Source organism: Trichophyton verrucosum (assembly GCF_000151505.1).
Source record: "Trichophyton verrucosum HKI 0517 chromosome Unknown contig00448_17.r1.exp, whole genome shotgun sequence".
Taxonomy (NCBI): Eukaryota; Fungi; Ascomycota; class Eurotiomycetes; order Onygenales; family Arthrodermataceae; genus Trichophyton; species Trichophyton verrucosum.
In genome coordinates, this window is record NW_003315324.1 from 1 (window position 1) to 25,210 (window position 25,210).

Below are 25,210 nucleotides of genomic sequence, written 5' to 3' on the forward strand. Positions count from 1 at the left end.
ATTTTTTTTTTTTTTTTTTTTTTTTTCCTCTCTTTTTGCTCCAGGCTCGAGATTTTCTCGACCTGCTAGTTTTTCATTTCTTTCTCTTTTCAACTTGTCATCAGCTTGATGGCTTTTCTATCCTTTTTCTCTCCTCCCTCACATACTAACCCAGTTACTACTAATTCCTCTCATTCACTACCTGATATAAAAGACTTCAAATACTAACACTGAGCTCACTTGTGATTAAAAGTTGGCTTACTTATCGGACCTCGTGGAAATACCCTCAAGAAAATGGAGACCAAGTCCGGAGCAAAAATTGCTATCCGAGGAAAAGGCTCTGTTAAAGAGGGTAAAGGACGATCTGACGCCGCTCACTCTAGCAACCAGGAAGAAGACCTTCATTGTCTAATCATGGCAGATACGGAAGACAAAGTTAATAAGGCCAAGGAACTTATTCACAATGTTATCGAAACGGTATGTCGTCCAGTTCCCCCAATACACCAGTTAAATACAATTTTTCAAGAAAACTTCTAACTAATTGTTCTTTAGGCTGCTTCTATTCCTGAAGGGCAGAACGAACTGAAGAGGAACCAGCTGCGCGAACTTGCTGCGCTTAACGGAACTCTACGTGACGACGAGAACCAGGCCTGTCAAAACTGTAAGTCACACAAAATACCTAAACTTAAACTAACTCTATTATATGATACCTAACACTCTCTGATTTTCAGGCGGTCAAATTGGCCATCGCAAGTACGATTGTCCCGAGCAGCGTAACTTCACTGCGAACATCATCTGTCGTGTTTGTGGAAATGCTGGGCATATGGCCAAGGATTGTCCTGACCGTCAGCGTGGTACCGATTGGCGCAACCATGGACCCAGCGTTCGCGGCAAAGGAGCTGGAGCTGGTGATGCAGTTGACCGAGAGATGGAGGTAAGTTTTTTTCCATCTCCTACCCACATTTGATACAAACCTATACTAATACTTCACTACTAGCAACTTATGCAAGAACTCTCCGGCAATGCTCCTCTACCTGGTGGTGAAGCACAGAAACGCATTGAAGGTGGCCCTGGAGGATATGGTCAAGGCAGCAACAGCTACAATGGCGATGACGTGAAACCATGGCAACAGCGTGAGCCTGCCAGCAACACTCCACCATGGCAACGACGTGATGATCGAGCCCGAGATGATCATGGCCATCATGACCCGAATGCTCCTCCACCATGGGCTACTGGTGGCCATCGAGGTGACCGAGGTGACCGAGACAACCGAGACCATCACGGTTACCAGGGGCGTGACTCTTACAACCCTGCTCCTGCCGCCGGTGGCCCTCCTCCATGGCAGCAAGCTGCGCAGCAAGCTCCAGCTATGGCCCAAACTGCTGCTTATGGATACGCTGGATATCAGTTCCCTACAAATCAAGTTATGGGCGCACCACCTGGCCTTAGTGGCATCCCTCCACCCCCACCTGGAATGGCTTCTATGTTCGCTGGCTTCCAGGGCGCTCCTCCGCCGCCTCCTCCGCCAGCTGATGGCCCACCCCCTCCTGTGAGTTCACACGGCTTTGCAGCTATATTTTACAGAAACTAACGTCTCCTTCAGCCTCCAAGTGAACAGCCTCCACCCCCACCTCCGCCTTCGGCCTAATTCCGACCTAACCCCAGAGACGTGAAGAGATTTTCTTAGGAGTGTCTAAATACTAACCACTAGTCATGCCTTTTGTTTTGTCGTCATTCAGATTTTCTACTAACAGCCTGTTGGCAGCAGTTTCTTGTGCCCTGAGGGGATATCATACCTGAAATGGCTCCTGTATCCGGATTATTGTTACTAACTGGGCTTATGTGTAATTTTAAGGGAAAATGATGTCTGTATTCTTAGCTATCTCTTCAGAAGCTGTATTTGCGAGAAGCATTCACCAAGCTTCAAGTCGTTCCATATCTCGTAGCATTAACTACGCTAGTTATGAATTAAGCTGGGTGTAAAGGTTCTGTCTAGCTTCCAGTTCATCCAATGGTTACTGCCGGTGTACGTTTTTCCGACGCCTCGCGGTGTAGTTACCTAGCAGACTCAATCTTCAGTCTTGGTAAATTTCTTCTGTTTCCCATTCCAGCGGGAAACCAGCTGCATAAAAGAACCAATGCCTCTGGTTCAGTTGCAACCCGGATAGTGGATCAGCATATATTAGAGTTGCCTGATATTCCTGTAATTCAAGAACACCATGACAGCGCAAGCGCCCGATGGTGAAGTTCAGGCGGCAACAACGGCTGCTGCGGCATCCAACACGAGATGGTGGAAGATTCGTTACTTCCAGGGAATGAAAAATGACATTAGAAGACGAGCACCATATTATTGGAGCGATTGGAAGGATGCATGGGACTATCGTGTCATTCCGGCAACTGTATACATGTTCTTTGCAAAGTATGACTCCAGTTGATGCCCTTAACGATGCTTGACATCGCTAGTCCCTTTCTCTCACTCCCTATCCACAAGGCAGAAGCTTACGCGGAATGTGTGAAGTATTCTGCCGGCTCTTGCTTTCTCGCTTGATATGTTCGAGAAGACGCATATGAGCTATGGCGTCAATGAGGTTCTTCTAGCATCCGTTCTAGGTGCTGTTGTTTTTGCTTTCCTGGCTGGACAGCCCCTGGTTATTGTTGGTGTAACAGGTCTGTGTATATTCCGTGCTACAATTGATAGTATTTTATGTCTAACCATGAATTATAGGCCCTATCACAGTCTTCAACTACACGGTATATGATATAATCGCACACAGAGGGACTAACTACCTGGCCTTTATGTGTTGGATTGGAATGTATGCAGGTCTTTACCCTATGTCCGTAAATATATATTACTAACAAATCATTGTAGCTGGTCACTTATAATGCATTGGGTTCTTGCAATCACAAATTCCTGTAACGGGCTGACCTTCGTCACAAGATTTTCCTGTGATGTATTTGGGTTCTACGTTGCCTTTATCTATATCCAAAAAGGGATCCAGGTCCTTACCAGGCAGTGGGGAATGGCCGGGGAAACATCTGCATATCTCTCTATTATGGTGTCCCTCCTCGTTCTGATGTCTTGCTTTATCTGCGGTGCTATCGGGGAGAGCAATTTATTCAACCGCCATACTCGGAAGTTTATCGAGGACTATGGCACCCCTCTAAGCATCGTCTTTTTCACAGGTTTCGTCCATATTGGTCAAATGAGGAATGTCAATGTTGAAACATTGCCTATTTCTAAAGCATTTTTCCCTACCTCCGATCGTGGTTGGCTTGTGCATTTCTGGGATATTAGTGCTAGCGACATCTTCCTAGCCATCCCATTTGCAATCCTCTTGACAGTTCTCTTTTATTTTGACCACAACGGTTTGTTCGATCATTTCTCATTTACCTATCACCAATTAATTTGTGGAAGTAAATTTCTGACACTATTTAGTGTCCTCATTGATAGCCCAGGGAACAGAGTTTCCGCTACGCAAACCTGCCGGATTTCACTGGGATTTATTCTTGCTAGGGTTGACAACCGGGATAGCCGGGCTCTTAGGTATTCCCTTCCCGAATGGCTTGATTCCCCAGGCACCGTTCCATACTGCCTCTCTTTGCGTAACACGGCAGGTTGCAGATGAAGATGAAAACCACAAAGGAAAGTCTGTCCGGATTGTTGATCATGTTGTTGAGCAACGAGTCAGCAATCTCGCTCAGGGGCTGCTCACACTCGGAGCAATGAGTGGGCCCCTTCTTTTTGTCCTCCACTTGATACCCCAGGCTGTAATGGCTGGTCTCTTTTTCATCATGGGAATTCAGGCTCTCCTAGCCAATGGAGTAACGCAGAAGTTGAAGTTCCTTTTGCAGGATAAGGAATTGACATCATCATCAAACCCATTTCTAAGAATTGAGCGGAGAATGGCAGTCTGGGTATTCGTTGGAATTGAACTACTGGGATTTGGAGCTACTTTTGCAATTACGCAAACAATTGCTGCAGTTGGGTTTCCAGTTTTCATTCTCTTACTTATCCCCATTCGCTCATTCCTGCTTCCAAAATGGTTCACCCAGAAAGAACTATCCATTCTTGATGCGCCAACCGCCAGCTCGTTTACCATGGAGAGTGTTGGCGGGTCATATGGAGATGCTCTGCCTGAATCCAACAGAAGTCCTCATAATGGCGAAGAGATGCCTGTGGTAGAGGGCGGGATTTTTGCAGGTGACCTAGAAACCGGAGATCTACACGAGCCACAGACAAGCACTTCCATTAGAAGAAGGAGTTGAACGTATATAAAGCGAAGCGTTTATAGAATACAGGCATAGGCATCGGATGTTGATGTTTGTTCTACCTATTTCGCTCCGAGTCCCATTAAACTTTCATTACCTAAGTCATTATTAATACAGTCTCGGAAGGGTATTATTATTATGCCGGGGGTTTGTTATTCAGCCGAAAAAGTAGTGCAAACAATGCAAACAAACCAAATACTGCCAAAATATCAGCGAAACTTTATTATATATTCACCGCTTTCGACTAAAAAATTATTTTTCTGCCGCGAGCATCTCAAGATTAAAAAAACGAAAAAGAAACAACAGTCGAAAGCAATGAAGTTGACGAGCAGTTGGGGATCTCGGAAGAGCTGCAGAAGAATACACTGAAATGGCTGGTATGCTACCCGCAAGCTCGGATCCCGAGGACTCGCGCTCTGAGTCCTCGTCCGTTGCGCAAGATGAGAGAGAGACCGATGGACAAGATGAACGGCCGCAAAAGCGACGACGGCTATCAGATTCCTCTGGAGACTTCCCGATAGCTCCAACAACACCATTTCCGGTCCAGACCCTATCACGAATCAAAAAGAAGGAGGTGAAGAATGAAAGACAGGAGGAGTCTGCATCTCAAGCCGACCCAATTACCGCTAATGATGCGTTCGCAATGGGGCTTCAGTCCGTAGATTCTTCATTTTCTTCTTTGGGACTTGCTCCATGGCTGGTCAGCTCACTGAAGGCCATGGAAATCAAGCGGCCGACGGCGATTCAAAAGAGCTGTATACCAGAAATAATTAAGGGAAGGGATTGTATAGGCGGTAGTAGGACCGGTTCTGGTAAGACTGTTGCATTTGCAGCTCCAATACTGCATAAATGGTCTGAGGATCCGTTTGGAATATATGCTGTTATTTTAACCCCAACAAGGTACGGATATTTACATGAGATAAAAATACTTGTATTATGATACTGATCCTTAATTTAGAGAGCTTGCTCTTCAAATATTCGAACAGGTTAAAGCCATTTCTGCGCCGCAGTCGCTTAAGCCACTTTTAATAACTGGCGGCAGTGACATGCGGCCTCAAGCGATTGGTCTCTCGCAGCGGCCCCATATAGTTATTGCGACGCCAGGCAGGCTCGCGGACCACATTAAATCATCTGGAGAAGATACTATAATTGGATTAAAGCGTGTCCGGATGGTAGTTCTCGACGAAGCGGATCGCCTTCTTACAAGCGGCCCGGGGAGCATGCTTCCTGATGTAGAGACATGTTTATCTGCCCTGCCACCGTCTTCGGATCGTCAGACTCTTCTTTTCACAGCCACAGTTACTCCTGAAGTACGCGCGTTGAAATCGATGCCTCGAGCAAAGAACAAACCGCCGATCTTCGTTACTGAAATATCCACGGAAAACACAACGATACCCCCAACCCTAAAGCAGACATATCTCCAAGTGCCCCTGAACCACCGCGAGGCATTTTTACAAGTTCTTCTGTCCACAGAGGGAAATTCCTCCAAGTCTACCATTATTTTTTGTAACCGAACAAAAACAGCGGATCTATTGGAGCGCATCCTTCGCCGGCTATCACATCGAGTCACTTCACTTCACAGTCTCTTGCCCCAATCCGAACGAGTTGCCAACCTTTCGCGTTTCCGCGCTTCGGCGGCTCGGCTTCTGGTGGCAACTGATGTAGCGGCTCGTGGTTTGGATATTCCTTCAGTTGGGCTAGTCATCAACTATGATGTTCCCAGGAATCCGGATGATTATATCCACCGCGTTGGTCGTACGGCTCGAGCTGGGCGAGAAGGTGAAGCTATAACGCTCGTGGGACAGAGAGATGTCCAGCTCGTTTTGGCAATTGAAGCCCGAGTTGGTAAACAGATGGTAGCATGGGAGGAACCAGGGGTGAATATTGAATCTCGAATCGTCAAGGCCACAGTCTTGAAAGAGGTTGGCTCTACAAAACGAGAAGCGATGGGTGAAATTGACGAGGGAAGAGATGTACTTGGCCGCAGAGTCAGAAAATTGAAAAAGGTCCGGTAGTATGACAGCAGACTCTTGGGTAAACCAGTCAAATCGCCCATTTTATATCTATTTGTATACCCCTCTTAAGCAATTGCAAACAAATTCGACACTTACCTACAGCTCATTTTCGAGCTGCCTTTATCCTCCGCTTTGCAAAAGGCTCGGCCGCCTTTTCATCGCTCTCGCCTTGCTGCCTCTTGCGCTTGGAAGCTACTTTGAGAGCTGCCTTTGCTGCCGCAGGTTTTCTCCCTCTCTTCTTTACCTCAGGCTCAAGAGGAAGGTCGTGGCTAGCGCCGTCTTCCACTTCTCCTGCTCCGGCGCTTGTCCCTTCAGCGGCCTGACGGCAAGCGTTAGGGTCCGTATCAGGGGCAACGGGTCGAGCTCTTGCTCGGCGACTCCCCCCACGATCTGTCTTCGCCTCTGTATTGGCTGCCATGCACTCTGTCTTCCGTCCTTCCTCCTCCCTATGCGCCTTCTGCGCCCTCTCTCGCAGCATTGCTGCCTTGTCGACCCATTCCCCGGTCTCAAACACCCAAACAAATCGGAGAGGAGGCACTTGTCCGTTCACTTCAACCTGTGTGGGATCTCCAACCGCCTCGTAGCGGTGGTAGATGTCACGGCTAAAGAGGTCAGCAGGGAAGTGTGGTAAGCTAATAATCAAATATGCAGCTTACAGCTCTTCATCCCCTGCCCAGCCTAGGCGTACACGCCAATAGTCGACATCTTCTCCCTTGTCTTCGTGGTTGCCGACAAACAACATGAGACAACCCACTGTTTGAGCCAGTGTCAGTCAAGTACGTCATACTATACTGAGTGAATGAAATTCTAGAGCAGTTACCTTTTCGTGGACGGACTATGACTTCTATCTCAATCGGCTCTGTCTCTGATCCAGCTTCTCTGCTGGGTTTTGTTTTATCCACCACCTTGGCTTTCTTCGAGCCTCTGGTCTTTACCGGGGCCATTTTTCTTCCTTGGAAGAAAATCCTTGCTTATGTGCAAGCAGTCGCAGTTAAATCAGTCTTTATGGCGGTTTCCGGTGTAGTATGGCTATGTGCAGATGGCATGACATGGTATCGGACAGTCAAGATGGAAAGCAGCTCTAAGGAAGGATAAAGAGGGTAGTGAGAAGGGGTTGCAGCACATTTATACTCGGTGACATCTTCACTAACACCGAATAGACTACTTTTGGCTCTCTATTTGTACCTACTGTGGCTTCAATATCGAGGCTACGTTTTCACACATTCTCCATTGTTATACTCAATGAAGATCAACAAACAATTATATTTTGGACTTTGTCTTTTGTTTCTACTTCATTTAGTCTATCAAAAGCTCCGCCATCTTTGTTTATTCACAAATCCATTATCCCTAGCAGTTTGCTTATCATAGAGGTCTAGGCAGCTAGATCCTGGGGTATCGTATACAAACACATGCGTTTCGGCGCTTGGCTGTTGAGAGGTCTATAGCAAACAACTGCTTCTACTTTCTCCGGATACTAGATGGATGACAGGTTATAATTATAATGACTTGACTGACTTGACTACGTATTCAACTATAGCGATCCGTAATATAGCTGCTAATGGGAAAATAAATAAGGAGGTAGGTGTTCAATGTTCTCAATAGCCTCTGAATGGTAGTAATAGGATTAATAGGAGTAACCTTCGCTGCAACTCCCGATCTACCCCTGGAACTGTGTCAAGTTTCACCTATTTCCATTCCAATATCCAACTCGGGCCAGGAACACTCATGGGAATGCACATTGACTAATATTCGGGGCGGTAGTCCGCATTATCAACCCCAAATTTGTCCAGAGTCACGCTGACATAGGTTGGTTTCCCCCTTTTTCCTTTGCGAGAAACCACGCCAGTCACCTTTTTAACAGCCACTTTGTCCTCAGTTTCCTGGTCCTTGGTAACCTCCGCCTCCCAGTCCTGAGGCAGGGGAATTCTACCACTTGGTCCTCCTTTACTCTTCTTTTCAAGCTGTCGTAGTTTTCTCTTTTCCTTTGCAACAGCACGACGCCGCTTTTCAACGTACTCGTATATGTCATAGTCATAGTCGCGGCATTGTATTTTGAACTCTTTGTACTGAGCCCATCCACGCAAGCGTCGTTCAAAGACCGCATCACCAATACTTCGGATCACGATTTGACGTGGCTCCGAGTCCTTAGAGAAGAAGTTGTAGATCAACCTGACGTCGTCTACCCGGATTTGGGTGTTGGCCATCTTATTCATCCGGTTAAGCATGTCTTCGCAAACCAAGTCCACCGAAAGGATCTTAGCAGCTTCAAATACCCTGGCATACTTGGTATAATTCATTCGCTCGATCCAGACCAGACCTTGACCCTCGCAGGATTTCATCATCCAGTTGAAGATTATTATAAATGCTGGCTTCAAGCTACCATATATAGTAGCTATTATCTCTCCATCACATCCACGGCGATTGGCATGAGCTACACCTGCAGCCGGAAAACAGTCCTTGAGCACAGGGGAGAAGTATGCTACCATATTCCTAGGAATAGTGTTCAGGAGAACTTGGGGTGTGCTGTTCGGTGAGGCTGCGTGCATCAGCTTGACCCTGGGCCCTGACCAGAGGCTACATTGTACGGTAGTGGGTGTTAGAGCGGAGGAGAATAGATCGCATATGGTAGGGGAGTTCTCTTACCTACGAAGCTGAGGGCCGATGAGCTTTCCCATATCTTCTTCGTGTCAGGGGCAAGCGCTAACAAACAGCTGAATGGTTCTCGACGAGCAAATATAACCTCCCTGCTCAAGAATGTTTCCGTTGTCGAGGAGGTGCGAGAAGACGAAGTTAAAGGGGTGTAGGAGAGCCACTAGGAGGTTTATATCTATGAAGTCAGAGTGAGTTAAAGGCGGCTATGTCAAGGTATTTCACTTACTTTGGCTGCTAGCTCTTTCCATATACCTGGAAGTAACTGCTAGCCATCTAGTCCTCCTGTGAAATATATAGATATTGAATAAATATAGGAAATAATGCACCAATCACTATTTTGCCTCTTTAATAAATATAGGTAATAGGCAATCAAATTAGTGAAGTGATTTTTGAACAAACATCAAAGGAATTCTATTTGTTGGGTATCTTGTATGATCAAGCTGATTATTTTCAGTTTGGATAACTATGGTATCAACAAAAAAAAAAAAAAAGTAGTGTGTGTGTGAGAGAGAGAGAAGAAAAAAGAAAGAAAAATATAGTTGAGGATGGTATTGCTGCTAGCATCCTCAAGCAAGTAAACATAACTAAAAGGTATAGGGGAAACAGTCCTTTCTGTACAGTTGTTATTAGCAGTTAAAAGTACAAGCTCTTCAGTTCAAAGGCCCCCAGATCCATTATCATACCCCTTTATGGACCAGCCCACTCATCCAGTGCATCATACTCAGAGGTGGTCTTCATAAGCCTCAAAAGTCCATCTACCGCGATCTCATGGTTAACCCTAAGTGCCTTTCTATCGACTGTGGTTTTTTCTTTTTGAATAACAGGAACGGTTGCTGCGTTGTTGACACTTTGTGGCTGAACTGGCTGATTGTTGCCTGCTGGTTGACTAGGCAAGGGAACTTGAGGCTGCTGGTTCATGTTCTGCTGTGTTGGAGTGGCAGCATAGTCCCCGCCCTTCTGATCATTATTCTGGCCAAACGAAGCTACAGAAGGGCCTTGTTGCACCCCTGGGGCCAAATCAGAGCGCGTTTCGGAATGAGATGAAGAAGGGGTTGCTTGTTGGTTTGCAGTATTCCATGCCTGGGGGCACAAAGCTTCGAGCTCCTTGATGCGGCGGTCCATTTCGCTGTGGTCCCTGATATTTTTCATGGCTGTTTGGACCTTTTCTCGGAGTAACCCGGCTTTCTAATGAGGAAGTTAGCTTGTGCAGGAGCAAAGAGCAGGTAAGCATATATATTTATATCTTACCTGTTGGATAAATAGTTTCCTTGCCTCTGGGTCGGTGGGTATAGAGGAGGAAGAAGATATTGTTTGGCCTCTTGTAGATTTTTGTGGGGGATTAGGCGAGCTTAACGGGGAGTTCCGTTTAGCATTATTAATATTTCTATTGTTACTATAATTGCCACCCTCAGACTCAAAGCTCAAATTAAGGAGCGATGAGATGCTAGTGCTTTCCTGTGAGCATCCTTTCTCAGCAGCTTGCTCTTGACTATCAGAGGCTTTATTATGTGAAGAATACTGCAAGAAGGATGTCTAGATCTGTTAGTATCCATTTACTTAGTTCATATGCCATGGGAGAAACATACTTCTTTATCAATATCCATACTAGAATGTGTGCTCTCATCGTAGATATAAAACTCGTCCTCCCTCCTATTCTGGCTATTAAACGAACTGGCGGCGGTGCTAGGTCTATACTGGTCTACATCGACCTGGTCTATACTCCGTTTCTTCCCAACAAGTTGGATAGGAGACGACGGGGTATGGTTCCTAGTCACCTGCTTACTAACATTATCGTCACTGCCCATACTCGACGCTGAGTTGTGCTTTCGAGGCGACAGCAGCGCGTTTGTCGTCTTGTTGAGAAGAGCAGGCCGAGGAGGTGCAGACGAGGCTAGGGACATGTTTAAGGGTATTATTTCTCCCGGACGAGCTTGAACGGGAGAAGGTAAGCTGCCCACGAGATGCTAAACCGCATTCAAACAATTCGAAGTTCTAGCTGCAGCTATATGTACTCCACGTTAGGTGATGATGATGCAGTTAGGAATTCGAGCAGGCAGCTAGCTACCCTAGGTCAAGAACTAACAGATGAAGGCAAGCACCACTCAATATATATTAGGCACCTGGAGAAGTATTCCCATGATTGTACACAAGCGCCGTCTCTTCCAAAATGGTGCTTGATGTAAACAGTCGCGTCTGCTCGGTTTTACAGTCTATGGACGCGTAGGTCGACCCTTGGAGGCTCTTATCGATAAGCGCAGATTACCTTAAACGCTCCGTCCAATCATCATGCGGACCACCAGGGTTGGTTGCTTAGTAATTAAACTCTCTTTTATATTCCCGCAATTAGCCAATAAAATGAATTTAAATCTTAATGCCATGCAAAAATCGAGTATTAGCCAGTCATATCGCCAGAAAGTAAGTTTTTTCCTCTCGCGGGGCAGCGACGGCAGTATTATTTCCTCCACCTTGACTCATGCGTGCTTCACTCACGAGCAACAGGCGGGGACTCGACTTGAAGAAGCAGGTCAGCGAACAAGAAGAGCTTCAAAAAGTCCTGTTAAAAGGCATTAAGAAGAGTATCTAACTGTCAGATAGTTAGCAAGATCAGGAGAGCCACAGTGAGTGCAGCAGTCCCTAGTACCCCTCCAATCGATGCACCAACGCAATCAATCTGACAAGTTATCCTAACAGATGTCTGTTCTTACCGTTGCCCTGAAGGCTCCTGGAGAGACAATCCTTCCAGCTGTTGCTGTGGCCAGCTGTCTCATAGACGCCAATCCTAAGGTTGGATTGACCATTGTCTACGAGGAATCTGAGAAAGTTGGAAGCAAGGGTGGAAAGGTTGAGCTCAAGACGGATGACGGCTCCCTGCTCTATGACGCCGAGATCATCTCTTATTTACGCGACAAGTATGAGGTTCTACAGGCTGGAAATAAGGAGCAGGTAAGATTGCGCCCTTGTTGACCAGTGTCTGCTACGTTTGGCATTGAGCTAACTTTAACCTCTAGGTTGATGAGTGGTTGAACAGGGCCCTTGAGTTCACAAAGCCTGACTTTAAGGCAATGGATAAGCCCATGAAGGAGCTGGAGTCTCATCTCACCCTTCGCTCTTACATTGTGGGCTATGGTTTAACCTTGGCCGATTTGGTTGTTTGGGCTACCCTCCGTGGAAACCGGGTTACGAGTGGAGCCGTGAAGAGGTTCACAAACAGCACTGGTAGATGGTTCAACTTCATCGAGACCATGTACCCTTGGATCGGTCAAGGTGCGGCCGAGATGGCGGCCGGGGCCATGAAGAAGAAAGCAGCAGCTAGCGCCGCTGGTGCTAGTTATAACATTGGTCTTCCGGATACCGACAAGGGAGTAGTTACTCGATTCCCACCAGAGCCATCCGGTTATCTTCACATTGGTCACGCCAAAGCAGCTCTCCTCAATGATTATTTTGCGCATGAGGCCTACAAGGGAACTCTGATTTGCCGATTTGATGATACCAACCCTTCTAATGAGAGCCAAGAGTTTGTTGATGCAATCACTTACGACTTGTCATTGCTGGGAATCTTCCCTGACCGCATCTCGTTCTCCAGTGATTACTTCCAGGAGATGTATGAGGACTGTATTAAGATCATTAAGAGCGGTAATGCCTACGCAGATGATACTGAGAAGGAGCAGATGCAACATGAAAGATTTGAGGGAATTGCTAGCAAGCGTCGTGATGAAAGCGTTGAGGATAACTTGGCTCGGTTTGCTGAGATGAAAACCGGCTCTGAGGAAGGCCAGAGATGGTGTATCCGTGCAAAGATTTCTGTTGATGATACCAACAAGGCCATGCGTGATCCGGTTATCTACCGCTGCAACCTAACCCCTCATCACCGTACTGGAGATACCTGGAAGATATACCCAACATATGACTTCTGCGTGCCAATCCTAGACTCTCTTGAAGGCGTTACCCATGCCCTACGTACTAATGAGTATAACGACCGAAACCCGCAGTATGCCTGGTTCCAAAAGACACTCGGGATCCGTAGTGTCCATATCTGGGACTTCTCACGTCTCAACTTTATCAAGACGTTATTGTCTAAGCGGAAGCTTACCAAGATCGTTGATCAGGGCATGGTTTGGGGCTGGGACGATCCCCGAATGCCCACCATTAGGGGTATTCGTCGTCGTGGAATGACTATTCCTTCTCTGCGTGAGTATATTCTGAAGCAAGGGCCCAGCCGAAACATCATTAACATGGACTGGACGACCTTCTGGTCCAACAACCGCAAGTACATTGACCCGACATCCCCACGTCACACGGGTATTGACCAGGAGGATATGGTGCCAGGCACAGTGTCTGGTGCCACCGATGCTGATCTGAAGCCCCAGGAGAAGCCGAAACATCCAAAGAACCCTGAGCTGGGCACCAAGATGGTGTATTACTCTAAAGACATTTTGTTTGAGCAGGAGGATGCCAAATCGTTCAAACAAGATGAGGAGATCACCCTGATGAACTGGGGCAATGCAATTGTGCGCAAGATCACCACAGATGCGGCCAGCGGGAAAGTCACCGGCCTCGACCTCGACCTCCATCTTGCAGGAGACTTCAAGAAGACAGAGAAGAAGGTCACATGGTTGGCCAGAGACCAGAAGCTCGTCCCTGCCGAAATCTACGAGTTCGACTACCTGATCACCAAGGACAAGATCGAGAAGGACGAGGACTTTGAGCAGTTCCTCAACCCGAAGACGGAGATCAAGCACACCATCCTGGCTGACTGCAACCTGGTGAACCTGAAGAAAGGAGAGAGCATGCAGTTCGAGCGCAAGGGCTACTACATCCTCGACCAGGAGCCCAAGGATGGTCAGCCTGCCATCCTGTTCAACATCCCAACCGGTAAGTCTTAGAGGAGTGCGTCGCCGGACGAACGGTAGAATGATAAGGACCCTGCATGTATGTAACTACCAGACAAGTTCTAGTCAACTACCTAGCTATTTAAAATTAACTGTATCGGCCATCCGGCACATGACTGCAAACCACCCGACTGTAACTACATCCTCAAGGCCTCACGATCCCCCCAGTCCTCAGCGTCAAGTAGCTAAGCCAGCCGTAAGACAAGATCGATCTGCTCTGCCTCCCTCGGTAGATCGCCGTGCTCCCTGAATATCAGAGCTACCCGCCTGGCTGGCAGCGTTTCTGCGATGCAACACCCGACCTCCACCGTCCAGCAACCAACCATCCAGTGATACCAGTCAACTGCCTGTCCGACATGCATAAGCGCATTGCAATCACGACTGCTGGACGAGAGAAGCCATGCAGTGCGAGGGCAGACGGAGACCACGCCGCCTCCTGGTGATACAGCCATAAGGGCCAGAGCCATCCTCGCCGCCGGCCGTCAACATCAACAACCGTCGGGCCATCAGCCCATGAGCCATCGTCAACCCGCATCACCAGGCATGAGGGAGCTGCACCCCCCCCCGGGGCCCGCGGTGGCTGCTTACCTCACAGGCTTGCATTGGTTCGTTACCCCAGATGGCGGGCGGAAGTCAATCCATGTCAAAGAGCTAAGCTGATCAGCCGTTTGCAGGAGCAAGTGACGCCGCCGCCTGACCCTCAGGCCTTCTCTCCCGGCTATACGACCACCACACACAACTACAACAACGCGGATGGCTGGCCCATAGACTCCTCCCTCGATGATTGACTAGATAAGGGAGTCGATCCCCCGCAACAGCTCGAGAGAAGCAGTTGGCCGGTTAGCCAGTTACTCGATCACTCTGCCCTGCTGGCTGGCAACTTTACCTTGTTTTTTACGCTACAATGCTGCCCTGGGTCCTGCTCGCGTGGGCGGTGGCCTGCTCCGCCCTCGCTGGGGCATCTCGGCTTACCCCCTCTGTGCTGCCGCTGGTTGTCAGAAACCCGTATCTCAGCACCTGGCTCGCCGATGCGAGACATGAGCCGTGGTCGTCATGGCCTATCTTCTGGACCGGACAGCATATGGGCATGAGCATCATGGCCCATGTACCCAGCACGGGGAACACTTATCCCTTGCTTGGCCGGCCTCACGACTCCTTGGGGCCGAACAATCCAAATAACGGGTGCGTATATGTCTAGGTCCATATACATCTATCTAACCTGTGATAGATATAATGTATCCTACGCTCAGTTTCTGGGGTCAAAATACGATGCCTCGACTACCAATATGACGTACCTTATCCAACCAGAAGGTAAACACCTGGCTGGTGAATCCGTGAAGATAACCATCACCTTTCTCTCGCCAATTACCCCGACCTCGACCCTGCGCCAATCTATTCCCGCCGGTTATGTCACCATTCGCGTGGAGGGAAATATGAATGTCAACATATACATGGACATGAACGGTGAATGGGTCACCGGAGACCGTGGAAGCTCGCTTATCTGGAAGATGGATAACATTGTTGACACTGGGAAAGGGGAATCACTTTACCAGTGGCAGGTCAGCAGAAAGACAGAACAGCTCTTTACCGAGTTCCAGGACCGAGCAGAATGGGGAATGCTACACTTCCTCGCTCCCCAGGTAGAGTCTCCTTCAAACTACTTGGAAACCTGCATACTAACTATATAAATAAGGGGGTGAGATATGAATCCGGAACGTCGATGCTCCTAAGAACTAGATTTGCAAGAACTGGTGTCTTGCAAAACAGAAATGACGAGCGTTTCCGTACCGTCATGGACGAGGAGCCGGTCTTTGCTTATTCCAAGGCCTTCAACCTCAATGGAACAGATGACGAGCCAAATATAGAGGCCATCCACGATGAAGTCACCTTCACCATTGCTCATACCCAGGATCCTGTTGTCCAGTTTGCCTCTGCCCGTGGTTTGACTCTTATGAAGCCCCTCTGGGAGTCGTATTTCCCAGATGTGAAGAGTCTGCTCAACTTCCACTATTTTGATTTGGACAAAGCCAGGGTTCTTGCGCATAGATATTCGAACCAGCTTGCAAGAGATGCCCAGCTATCTGCCGCTGAAGACTATGTAGATGTCGTTGCCCTCACTGCCAGGCAAGTCCTCGGTGCCACCTCCTTCTCCGGGACCTCGGATAATCCACTTCTCTTCCTCAAGGAGATTTCTTCCAATGAAAATTGCCAGACTGTAGATGTCATATTCCCTTCGTTCCCATTTTTCCTCTATACCAACCCTAGGTGGTTGGCATATCTCCTGGAGCCTTTGATCGAGCATATGCTAAGTGGACAATACCCTAACAACTACTCCATGCATGATCTGGGTGCCCACTTCCCAAATATGACCGGACATCCGGATGGAAAGGATGAGTACATGCCTGTCGAGGAATGCGGTAATATGCTTATCATGGGTCTGTCTATTGTCAACTCCCTGAGATTCCCACCAGAGGCCAATACTACTGCTCCCTGGTATCCAGGCACCCTCGAAGCCCGAGATGCTGAACCTGATGTTGTTGGATTGTTCCCTCTTCGTGATCTTCAGACAGTTGGTGGTATTGACAGACTCGACAGCGTCTGGGGTGTCGGCCCCGATGCCACAAACTTGGCGCGGAAATGGGTTGAGAAATCGTATAGGCTTTGGAGACAGTGGACTGGTTATCTTGTTGAGTTTTCTCTAGAGCCACATAATCAACGTAGGTTTAAAAATCCCTGCCGGAGATTTATGGATCTTGCTAACCTCCTAGTCTCCACTGACGACTTTGCTGGATGGCTTGCGCTTCAAACTAATCTTGCCCTCAAGGGTATCGTTGGTATAAATGCGATGAGTGAGATGTCTCGCTTTGTTGGAAAGACTGATGATTATAAATATTTCAAGGTCAGTCACGCTGCACTGTTTGCAAGTAGGTAATACCATTAATTAACTGGCACTAGAACATCTCCGATACCTACATCACCAAATGGGAAGGGTTTGGGTTCTCCAGAGATGGCACCCATGCCAAACTCTCATATGACTGGTATGGATCCTGGACTACTCTATACAACATGTTTGCGGATGCCCTTCTCTGCTTCCATCTTGACGGAACGGAGTACGATACCCATCCCCGTACACTGGACGATCAGGAACCAATCGCTCCACCCCCAGGCAAAACTGGTTTCATACCAAGGCGCGTCTATGAGAAACAATCAAAGTGGTACGCCAATGTACGCCAGAAATATGGCCTCCCACTTGACAGCCGTCATCTCTACACGAAGTCCGATTGGGAGTTCTTTTCCATGGCCGTTTCCAGTCCCTCCGTGCGAAGCGAAATCCTCCAATCGTACGCCAAATGGGTCAATGAAACTTCTACTGATCATCCTCTTACTGACCTGTACAAGACAGAAGAAGATGGAGGCTATCCAGGACCAAACTTCTTTGCTAGACCCGTTGTTGGTGGACATTTTGCCTTCCTTGCTTTGGAGAAGGCGTGCAATGGAAAGGCCACCGATGGACTTAAATTCCTGGATGACAAGGATAACAACTCTCCCGAGGATATCCCCGAGGATGATGTCCACGATGGTGATGCCGATAATGAAGACTCTCAGTCTCCTATCCATGACTCAGATGGCTCGGAGGTGAAAGCCGGAGATCAAGCCCAGTTCCCCATACAGGACATGGATGACTTGCAGATGACTATCGTTAATGAGGATGACTAGTTAAACGAACCGGCATTGGAAGGACTCATTGTTTCTGATATCATTCCCCCTTTCTTATTACCGTTATTTGTACTGCGTCCCCCCACAACCCACTTCCCTTTTTTATTATATACTTCTCCCTTCAACATGGCGTTACTTTCGGACATTCATTCGGATTCTTTACCCGTTAAGACCCTCTTCCTACCCTTGGCTTTGCTGTGGCTAGATAATGGCTTCATGTCCTCCCCTACAAGGCGAGAATAGACCAATGCTGCAGATATCTCGCTGCTGCGCGGCGAGAGACTAGATAGTTACTGCTTTTGCTGGTCAAGTTGAGAGACACCTTGGATCTCTCGTAGATCAGATCCAGGGAATCAAATCAAATCGTTATTTTTAATATATTATCCCTGCCGGTAAAGTCTAATATCATACATCATGGGTATGGGGAGAATTACCGCAAGCCGCTGTACAGAGTACCTCCAGTGCCAATTAACCAGTGGGTTTGTGCCGCGGATACGCCATAAGGCCAGCCAAACCCGCCCATCCGGAAGTCGACTTGTGAAGAAAGCATAGGTGATAAAGGAAAGACTAAGGTCAGTGTTGCATCAGGCTATTAAATCAAAAATACAGTCGAACCCCAGTGAAACCAGGCAACGGTAAAAGGTGAGTTGCAACAGTAGGTATTCAGATTCTCCTCCTTTTTTCTTTCGGTCATACTGGGCGGAATAAGGAGTGACTGAATCTAAGGTGATTCATCTTCGCATCCAAGGGAAAGGAGGATCGGGCATAACACTGTACTGAGGAGGACGAGACTCCAAACGACGAGATAAGGCAGCAAAAAGGTCCTCACGAGCTTTCTTACGAGCAGATGGCAATGACTCGCATTCCGGAGGCCCTGCCACGCAATCGTACCAGTCACAGCTGCTGATGTGTGGGCGACATTCTGGCTCAGTAGTGAAACCATTTGCACGAGCTTCAGCAACAAGATCTTCCAGAGCATTAGGGGTTGGATCTCTCGCCTGTCGACCAAAAGGGAGGTAATTGTACTGTGACACGATTTCCTCCTCGCCGTTATCATGGTACACAAGCATGGGCAGCAGTGGCTCGCGAACAGCCCTGCGGTGCGGTGGCAGTTCTCGGGCAGGAGGCACCATGGGAGATGGGAAAGAAGAGAATTGAACCTGGCGAGCAGGCAGAGATATTTCTCTACTGACTATTTCACCCTGGGACGACCAGCCGAGTTGGCGGAAGGGAAGTGATTTCTTGTAGACCTCGTAGCCGCCGCATGATGAGCCTTTAATTGGTGGGAATAGTTCTGGCTCTAAGGCCCTGAAGGCCGGGTAAGGTGTAGGAGGAGGCGATAGGCTCTTGTAGGTGCTTTCTTCTTCCTTGAATGTGTTGCCCTCGTTGTACTCTAGGCCGTTTGAGAGGCGGCTGTTAGGGGTTCCTGTGGTCTCTGAGCCCCTTATCGGATATTCGTCTGCATTGTGTCCCTTGTACTTCTTGTCGAGCACCAACTGGTGCTGCGGTTCTGACCGCATGCCGACGACATATTCACTAGCAGTTTTTAGGCTGCCGAAGTCGAGCTTGTAGAGGTTCTCGTGCTCGCATCCGAAGTGGACTCTGGGCTGAGGACCTGGGCTGTCCAGGGCAAAGATGGAACAGCTCGAATGAGCGGTAGTTGGCGTCTTGACAACCTTGTCGTAGAAGTCCATTTTTCTCAGGCGTATATCTAGCGAGACTTCAGGGTATTCAGGTATCAAACTGGAAATTGAGAAGAGAATTATTGACGGTGCCTGGGAGTGGTAAGCAGTGAAAGCCGCAGCTGAGAAGACCCAGATATCAAGGATGTGCGAGTGTGAGCTAGCTAGGCGAGCAGAAGCCGATATTCCCGGCCACCAGGAGGACAGACAGAGCCTGCTGAGCAAGCCTAGAGGGAAAGCTCTTTGTTCAGGGAGCGTGAGGGTGAAGCTGTGTTCTTCACTGTGTTCAAATTCAGGGGGCTGGGGGTTGAGGGAGAGAAGAGGCTTCTGCAGATTTCCAAAGTGAGGAAGAAGAGATGGCATTCAATGTTGATGACCATCGATATCTCCTGACTGGATACGCTATGTCAAGTTATGAAAATGGTATATTGTAGATGTCTCCCTGGCGTTTGACTGGCCTCTTGCTCCAGTGGTATTCAGCGGCAAAAAGGGGGGCATGTGTAGGGTATCTATATAGAGCAGCAGGCATATCCCATCCATGTCTTTCGTATATTAGAGAGAAGAAAGACGGGCAGTAGGGTATAGCCGTCAAGACAGATCATTAGAGAATGCTCTTTCGGTTTGATTCCCCTAGAATATGTTATAAACGAAGACGCACCCAAACCCATCTCTACATATCAAAGCTTTCAGCGCCATTAAAAGGGAGAAACAGACACGAGTAGCCCCTACTTGTATGACGCAGACGAGCTTAAGACGGCAAGGCAAATCAGACAAGCGCCCCCTATCCGGCTGGATTCCTGTACGGAGAAATTAAGAAGTAAGGCAGATAGAAAGAATAGGAAATAAGGGGGAGAAGCTGCAGAAAGAAGGGAACAAGAGGATGATTCAATTCGTGGAGAAATATAGTATCCTGACGCAGGAGACAAAAGTAAAAAGGCCGGAGGAGAAAGATGAAGAAAAAGTCCATGAAGATATGAAACAAAAATTCGCCTCCAATTGTTTCCCCTTCTCCTAATGGCCGTCTTTGCCTCTCCCTTTCCCATGATCAGCTTTTGTTGGATGAAGAATATTAGAAACATGAAAAAGGGCCTTTTATTGATTCTCTGCTTAGATGAAATTTTTGTTAATTGCATCAAGAAAGAAAGGAAAAAGAGTTATTTGTTAGTTGAGTAGCAGCCTTGGTGTAAGACCGGCCCTGTCACCCTTCTTAGGGAGCCAGTCCATGTACATGGAGGTGTAGGGATCTGCTCGCTTATTTGCCTCCAAGAGAAGGGAAGTTCTTCTCGTCGACGGTAGGGCCTGTAGCATGGGAAGGACCACCGCGAGGAGCTCCGCGACCATTTCCACGGCCACCACGGAAGTCACCACGTCCGCCACGACCGCCACGACCGCGATCACCGCCACGGTCACCACCACGGCCACGGCCACGGGAGGAGTCGCCGCCACGTCGCGGGGCCTCCACGAAGCGCATGTCGACCTCAAGGACGTTCTTCTCCTTGCGTTGACGCTCGCGCCTGGTCTCCTTGCTCTGGCCTTTGATGTACTCGTCCTCCTCGTCATCGCGCTTCAGCTCCTTGGCAGCGGCCCATTTCTTGTCCATCTTGGCTCCCTCGTTGGCCTTGCGGGATTCTTTTGCGGCGAGTTCGAGCTTGGCCTGGGCTTGCTCAGCGAGGTAGTCAGCATATGATTTGCTCTTGTCCTCTGGCTCCTCAACAGGCTCCTCAGCATTAGCCTCGGCGGCTTCTTTCTCCTCAGAGCGGGCAATGTCTTCTCCAGCACGCTCATCCTTCAAAGCAGACTCGCCAGAGCGAGAACCCCAGCCCTGTTCGACCTGCTTCTCTGTGATACTGCAGATGGGCAAAAAATAACACTAATTAGTAGCCGCTCTTTATAGCAAAATGAAATCTCACAATATTAATGATGACCGTAATAATAATAGTACTTACGTTCTGTCGGTGCGAGATTGGCGGTCATCCCGAATGTTGTAGCCGCGGGTATCACGGTTTCTATGAGCAGCTGGCGGAGCGCGGTCACTGGGGGCATCGGTTGGCCGATTGCGGTTGTTCTGAGATCCGGCGTTGCGGTCACGGAATGCTGATATACCCAAGATCACCTTGTTAGAAAGAAACGTCCCTATAGATTGATATTGATAATGCTGATAGGGCGGATAAGTTTGGATGTGGTCGTGCTCGCCCACGTGACATCATAGTGGAAAAATCGCCACAGCCAAAAAACAAATAGAAGAAAAGGTGGGATTGACAGATATGGCGGGCATGGGAGAAAGATCGAGTATATAGTCTATTTACCTTGCTCGTTTCCAGGGAGTCTGGGTCCACGGTTGCCACGAGGAGGAGGAACAGTGTCGCGAGGCTCGCTTGGACCGTCGCGCTTGCCACGGCGAGGAGCGGTCTTGTCGACGACCTGAACTGGAGGTTCCGGCTCTCTGTTGGGATCGAGCTCAGGGTCGTTGCCTGTGTGTTGGGCGTAGATGTTAATGTCTGTAGATCAAGATAGTAGCCGACAATCTGGGGACGTGGGGGTATAGTGTAGCGTCTTATTCGATGGTAGCAGGATAACTCATACCAAGAAGCTCGTACATGTTCTATATCAACCCCCCAAAACAAACATGTCAGCCAGCCGATTGTAACGATGCACCAAGCCTCTCAATTGCCCATGTAGAGAGCTGCCGGGTAAGAGAATATGCAATGCAGCAGGAAGGGCAAGCCGAACGCACCTTGGACCGGACGTCCGCCATGACGCCTGGATTTGATATTGCCTTCCTTGGAAGGCTTTCTGTTTATTGCAACAATTCGGGGATATGGAGCGACCTGGACTCCAGAGCAGAAGGCAGAAAACCCCTTAGCGAGCAAAGGAATTCGGCCTCGTGTGCTGTGGCGATGCGGTGTTGTCGACGGTGCGAAGGAGGTGTTGTTTTTTCGCTGTCGCTTTCTCGCCCGTCCGCTTATCTGCCTGCGTCGCCCTTTTCGCGCCCGCCCGGAAAAAAAAAGGCGCCCCAAGCCTGTTTCGGAGTGCAGCTTTTTGCTTCTTCGGGTTAAGCGAGTTTGTTTGGGCCGCGCGGAGGAACGTCGGGCCGGCGCTTGCGGGCGGCGGGACTTAGGGCTTAGGGCAGATGTCCCGAAGAGGAAGGACGTCGATAAGAGACTCAATAGACAATCGGCGGAGATACAGACAGAGATACTACGCAGCCAGGCAAGATATACAGTACTGATGATGATGATGATGATGATGATGATGATGATGAGCATTGTCCGTACATAAAGTGGGTATCGAAAGAAGTCGTTTTATTCTACCCTCCTGTTCCCTTCCTCCAACAGACAAACGACAAGAAAAAGCAAACAAACAAGCTTAACGCCTCGAAAATGCAGCAGACTCCCTCCTTGAGCTGACTGTAGATCCCTTCCTCCGCCTGCAAAGTAGCAGGTCCCTAGTAGCTAACGATATACTCCATAAAACACCTCATATATCTCTAATATGTCGTACCAACATAGGCCCAAAATGGGCCTGGCCAGATTGGTCTGGCATGGTCAAAGATGTTGCATAACCAGTCACGTCAGGACGATATATATATATATGCAAGAGACCTTTTTTTTTTTTTTTTTTTCCATTCTTTACCTTACTGCCGCCCATGGCTCTGAGTATAGGTAAAGGGTGTGGGGAAGTGCATGCTGGCGGACAGGCCAAATGGGTCGGGATCCATCATGGGGTCGAATTGTTCAATATACGATGTGCTAGCTGTCATACCTTCAGCATCGCTGCTGGTTGATATCGGGTGGTGCCGTTGCTGTATGCGTGGCAGAGACTGCTGAGACTGGTAGTCTGCTGCAGTGCTGCCTTCTGGCGGATCGGGTCCGTCCACAGAGCTTGAACGAGCATCATATTCCTGTTCTGCACGACCAGTGTTAGCAAAGTAATGTCGAGGATGGAAGCATAGGAGAAATAACAAGTGGGATGGCCTGACTTGCCTAGCTGGTTATATTGCTTTTGAAAGGGGGAGAGGTAGTAAGTAGGCGGTATCCGTGACGGTAGGATAGGAGTTGGCTCAATACTTTCGGTAGCAGCGGAAGTGATTCCCGGTCCAAAACCACCTGCCTGGGGAGAAAGTTGAGCTCGATGGTACGGGTGAGGCTTGTACTGCTGCTGGTGCTGTATGTCGGCTGCCGTGGGAGAGACGGCCCCCTGCAAACCAAAAGCTGTTGACTTTGTTGCCACTGGAGACGACACATGAGAGGACGGAGAGGTCTGGAGCTGCGGAGACTGCATAATGTAGCTCCCATCACGATGTACTTGTGACACGGGAATAGGCTCTAACTTCGGGAGATGTGTGGTTGGCCCTGGGGGAGCCTGTTCTAAAGATGAGCCGTGAGATGGCTGACTGGTTGGCAGCCTGTTAGGGGGTAGATTCGGGCTACCACCCCTGAGACGTAGCTCAGCCTGGACGTCGACACCTATGTACGTCAGTATTCGACTCTTGTTAATAATATGGAACACCGTGTAGGTTTAGGGGTTGGCTACCTTTCTCCAGCAGAATCCTTTCCAATAACGAGTTCTTATATCGCAGCATAAGGCATTCGTCCGCGGCGTTGCGGTGGCTTTGTTGTAAGCTATGTAACGCTTCCTCGTTATGCTTTATTGTGGTCTCTAGCTGTTTTATATATTCGGTTCTTCTCTCGCGAAAGGCCGCCTGGGCCTGTCTGTTCCGCTGTTTTCGTTCTTCAGAAGTAGCATAAATCTGAAGCAGTGGGCACAACCAAAAGGCGGAGTGCAAGAAGCACACCACCCAGGTATCATAGTGTTAGCCTCTCGTGCCCGTACAAATCCAATAATCGGAGAAGAAAGATTGCGTAAAGTAGGGGAGAGACAGTGGTGTATCAATATCCTCTCTCCCCTTTTTTGCAGGAAAGGCCAAGTACCTACTGGCTTTCTTCCCCCCTTGCGCTTCTGTCTTTGCACAGGGTCCTGAATAACAACCTCCCCCTCAGGCTCGGGTGTAGATAAAGACGAACTGCATGATCCCTCGATTGTATGGTGTGGCTCGGACTTTGTAGCTACGTTGTCCATATTGACGCCATTCCTCGATCCACTATGGTCGATAGGCACTGATCTCATTTGGCGGGCTCGTTGCAGCAGGTTGGTATTGAACGGCCTTGATCCTGAGCTTCTCAGCCTGCTTTCCCTTGACGCCGACGATTGCTAGAGGGTGAGAGCCTGTTTTACCAGCCCGCACGCAGGAATGTATAAATATATAAACAAAAAGCCACCTTGAGCTGGATTGGGCGAAGGATGAAACTGGCGTCACGGGTACGGCGCAGAGAGAATGCACCAATTGGTCATAGGTAAAAGAAGCGCGCGGCTGGCGAAGGTAGTTGAGCAGAACTGCTTTTGAGGGAAATAGAATAGCCAGCGTCTTATTGAAGCTATGAAGTCGTTTCTGTGTCTTCCCTAGAACTTCACTGTAGCGGCTCCAAGTCGATCCAGCGTATCTCCATCCGGTGGGCTCGGGGGACGTTAGGGGTGTGGAGAAGCGGATGATAGACTCGTAGTTGAACTGGGGGAGGATCCAGGGAGGGAAAATAGAAGAGGAAGAAAAGCCGACGGCCGCCGCTCAAGTAGTTATAACTTAAGTACTCCGTAGTTACGGGGTAACTCGCTGAAAGCTCCTGTTCTCCTTGACAGGCTGCTACTTGAAAAGGGCTAGAGGGATTTGATCCGGCTTCAAGTATATCACGATGGCCTTTGCATAAAGCGGTCGAGGAACGAGCGAGCGAACAAGCAAGCAGGGGAGCGAAGGCCGTCCGTTTTCTACCCTTGCTCCAGAGCCTAGCTCTCCAGTCCTTGCGTCTTCTCTCAAGATCTAGAAAACTGTTGCTTATGCTATCCCTTGTCTAGGTGGGAACTCTCTTTCGTTTCCTAGCACATCTTTTCCTCCTGTCCGTTCCCTTGGGGCGCCTCTCTCTTTGCCTGTCTTCTCGTCTTCTCTCTCTCTCTC

General features: G+C 48.7%; 12 protein-coding genes across 12 annotated transcripts; 6 read left to right on the forward strand and 6 right to left on the reverse strand.

Annotated features, from left to right (window-relative positions):
- Window positions 1-273: 273 nt before the first annotated feature.
- Window positions 274-1,570, forward strand: TRV_05701 (uncharacterized protein; the record flags this gene model as incomplete). The annotated part of the gene is made up of 4 exons (XM_003020172.1): window positions 274-456; window positions 532-640; window positions 711-913; window positions 977-1,570. The coding sequence occupies 4 exons, from the start codon at window positions 274-276 to the stop codon at window positions 1,568-1,570; spliced, it is 1,089 nt and encodes a 362-aa protein (XP_003020218.1).
- Window positions 1,571-2,198: 628 nt separating this feature from the next.
- TRV_05702 (anion exchange family protein) lies at window positions 2,199-4,245 on the forward strand (the record flags this gene model as incomplete). The annotated part of the gene is made up of 5 exons (XM_003020173.1): window positions 2,199-2,398; window positions 2,498-2,646; window positions 2,705-2,792; window positions 2,918-3,345; window positions 3,416-4,245. 5 exons carry the CDS (start codon window positions 2,199-2,201, stop codon window positions 4,243-4,245), a joined length of 1,695 nt encoding a protein of 564 aa, XP_003020219.1.
- A 373-nt stretch (window positions 4,246-4,618) lies between these two features.
- Window positions 4,619-6,263, forward strand: TRV_05703 (ATP-dependent RNA helicase, putative; the record flags this gene model as incomplete). Its single annotated transcript, XM_003020174.1, has 2 exons — window positions 4,619-5,148; window positions 5,207-6,263. The coding sequence occupies 2 exons, from the start codon at window positions 4,619-4,621 to the stop codon at window positions 6,261-6,263; spliced, it is 1,587 nt and encodes a 528-aa protein (XP_003020220.1).
- A 103-nt stretch (window positions 6,264-6,366) lies between these two features.
- On the reverse strand, window positions 6,367-7,207 carry TRV_05704 (uncharacterized protein; the record flags this gene model as incomplete). The annotated part of the gene is made up of 3 exons (XM_003020175.1): window positions 6,367-6,895; window positions 6,920-7,016; window positions 7,084-7,207. 3 exons carry the CDS (start codon window positions 7,205-7,207, stop codon window positions 6,367-6,369), a joined length of 750 nt encoding a protein of 249 aa, XP_003020221.1.
- Window positions 7,208-8,005: 798 nt separating this feature from the next.
- On the reverse strand, window positions 8,006-8,809 carry TRV_05705 (uncharacterized protein; the record flags this gene model as incomplete). Its single annotated transcript, XM_003020176.1, has 1 exon — window positions 8,006-8,809. One exon carries the CDS (start codon window positions 8,807-8,809, stop codon window positions 8,006-8,008), a length of 804 nt encoding a protein of 267 aa, XP_003020222.1.
- Window positions 8,810-9,602: 793 nt separating this feature from the next.
- Window positions 9,603-10,816, reverse strand: TRV_05706 (uncharacterized protein; the record flags this gene model as incomplete). The annotated part of the gene is made up of 3 exons (XM_003020177.1): window positions 9,603-10,100; window positions 10,164-10,448; window positions 10,502-10,816. 3 exons carry the CDS (start codon window positions 10,814-10,816, stop codon window positions 9,603-9,605), a joined length of 1,098 nt encoding a protein of 365 aa, XP_003020223.1.
- A 790-nt stretch (window positions 10,817-11,606) lies between these two features.
- On the forward strand, window positions 11,607-13,890 carry TRV_05707 (uncharacterized protein; the record flags this gene model as incomplete). The annotated part of the gene is made up of 3 exons (XM_003020178.1): window positions 11,607-11,858; window positions 11,924-13,787; window positions 13,871-13,890. 3 exons carry the CDS (start codon window positions 11,607-11,609, stop codon window positions 13,888-13,890), a joined length of 2,136 nt encoding a protein of 711 aa, XP_003020224.1.
- Window positions 13,891-15,596: 1,706 nt separating this feature from the next.
- On the forward strand, window positions 15,597-17,521 carry TRV_05709 (glutaminase, putative; the record flags this gene model as incomplete). Its single annotated transcript, XM_003020179.1, has 2 exons — window positions 15,597-16,703; window positions 16,760-17,521. 2 exons carry the CDS (start codon window positions 15,597-15,599, stop codon window positions 17,519-17,521), a joined length of 1,869 nt encoding a protein of 622 aa, XP_003020225.1.
- A 731-nt stretch (window positions 17,522-18,252) lies between these two features.
- TRV_05710 (uncharacterized protein) lies at window positions 18,253-19,566 on the reverse strand (the record flags this gene model as incomplete). Its single annotated transcript, XM_003020180.1, has 1 exon — window positions 18,253-19,566. The coding sequence occupies one exon, from the start codon at window positions 19,564-19,566 to the stop codon at window positions 18,253-18,255; it is 1,314 nt and encodes a 437-aa protein (XP_003020226.1).
- Window positions 19,567-20,083: 517 nt separating this feature from the next.
- On the forward strand, window positions 20,084-20,218 carry TRV_05711 (uncharacterized protein; the record flags this gene model as incomplete). The annotated part of the gene is made up of 1 exon (XM_003020181.1): window positions 20,084-20,218. The coding sequence occupies one exon, from the start codon at window positions 20,084-20,086 to the stop codon at window positions 20,216-20,218; it is 135 nt and encodes a 44-aa protein (XP_003020227.1).
- A 237-nt stretch (window positions 20,219-20,455) lies between these two features.
- On the reverse strand, window positions 20,456-21,802 carry TRV_05712 (telomere and ribosome associated protein Stm1, putative; the record flags this gene model as incomplete). The annotated part of the gene is made up of 4 exons (XM_003020182.1): window positions 20,456-21,050; window positions 21,150-21,336; window positions 21,510-21,701; window positions 21,787-21,802. 4 exons carry the CDS (start codon window positions 21,800-21,802, stop codon window positions 20,456-20,458), a joined length of 990 nt encoding a protein of 329 aa, XP_003020228.1.
- A 1,035-nt stretch (window positions 21,803-22,837) lies between these two features.
- TRV_05713 (bZIP transcription factor (MeaB), putative) lies at window positions 22,838-23,484 on the reverse strand (the record flags this gene model as incomplete). Its single annotated transcript, XM_003020183.1, has 2 exons — window positions 22,838-23,109; window positions 23,187-23,484. 2 exons carry the CDS (start codon window positions 23,482-23,484, stop codon window positions 22,838-22,840), a joined length of 570 nt encoding a protein of 189 aa, XP_003020229.1.
- Window positions 23,485-25,210: the final 1,726 nt, after the last annotated feature.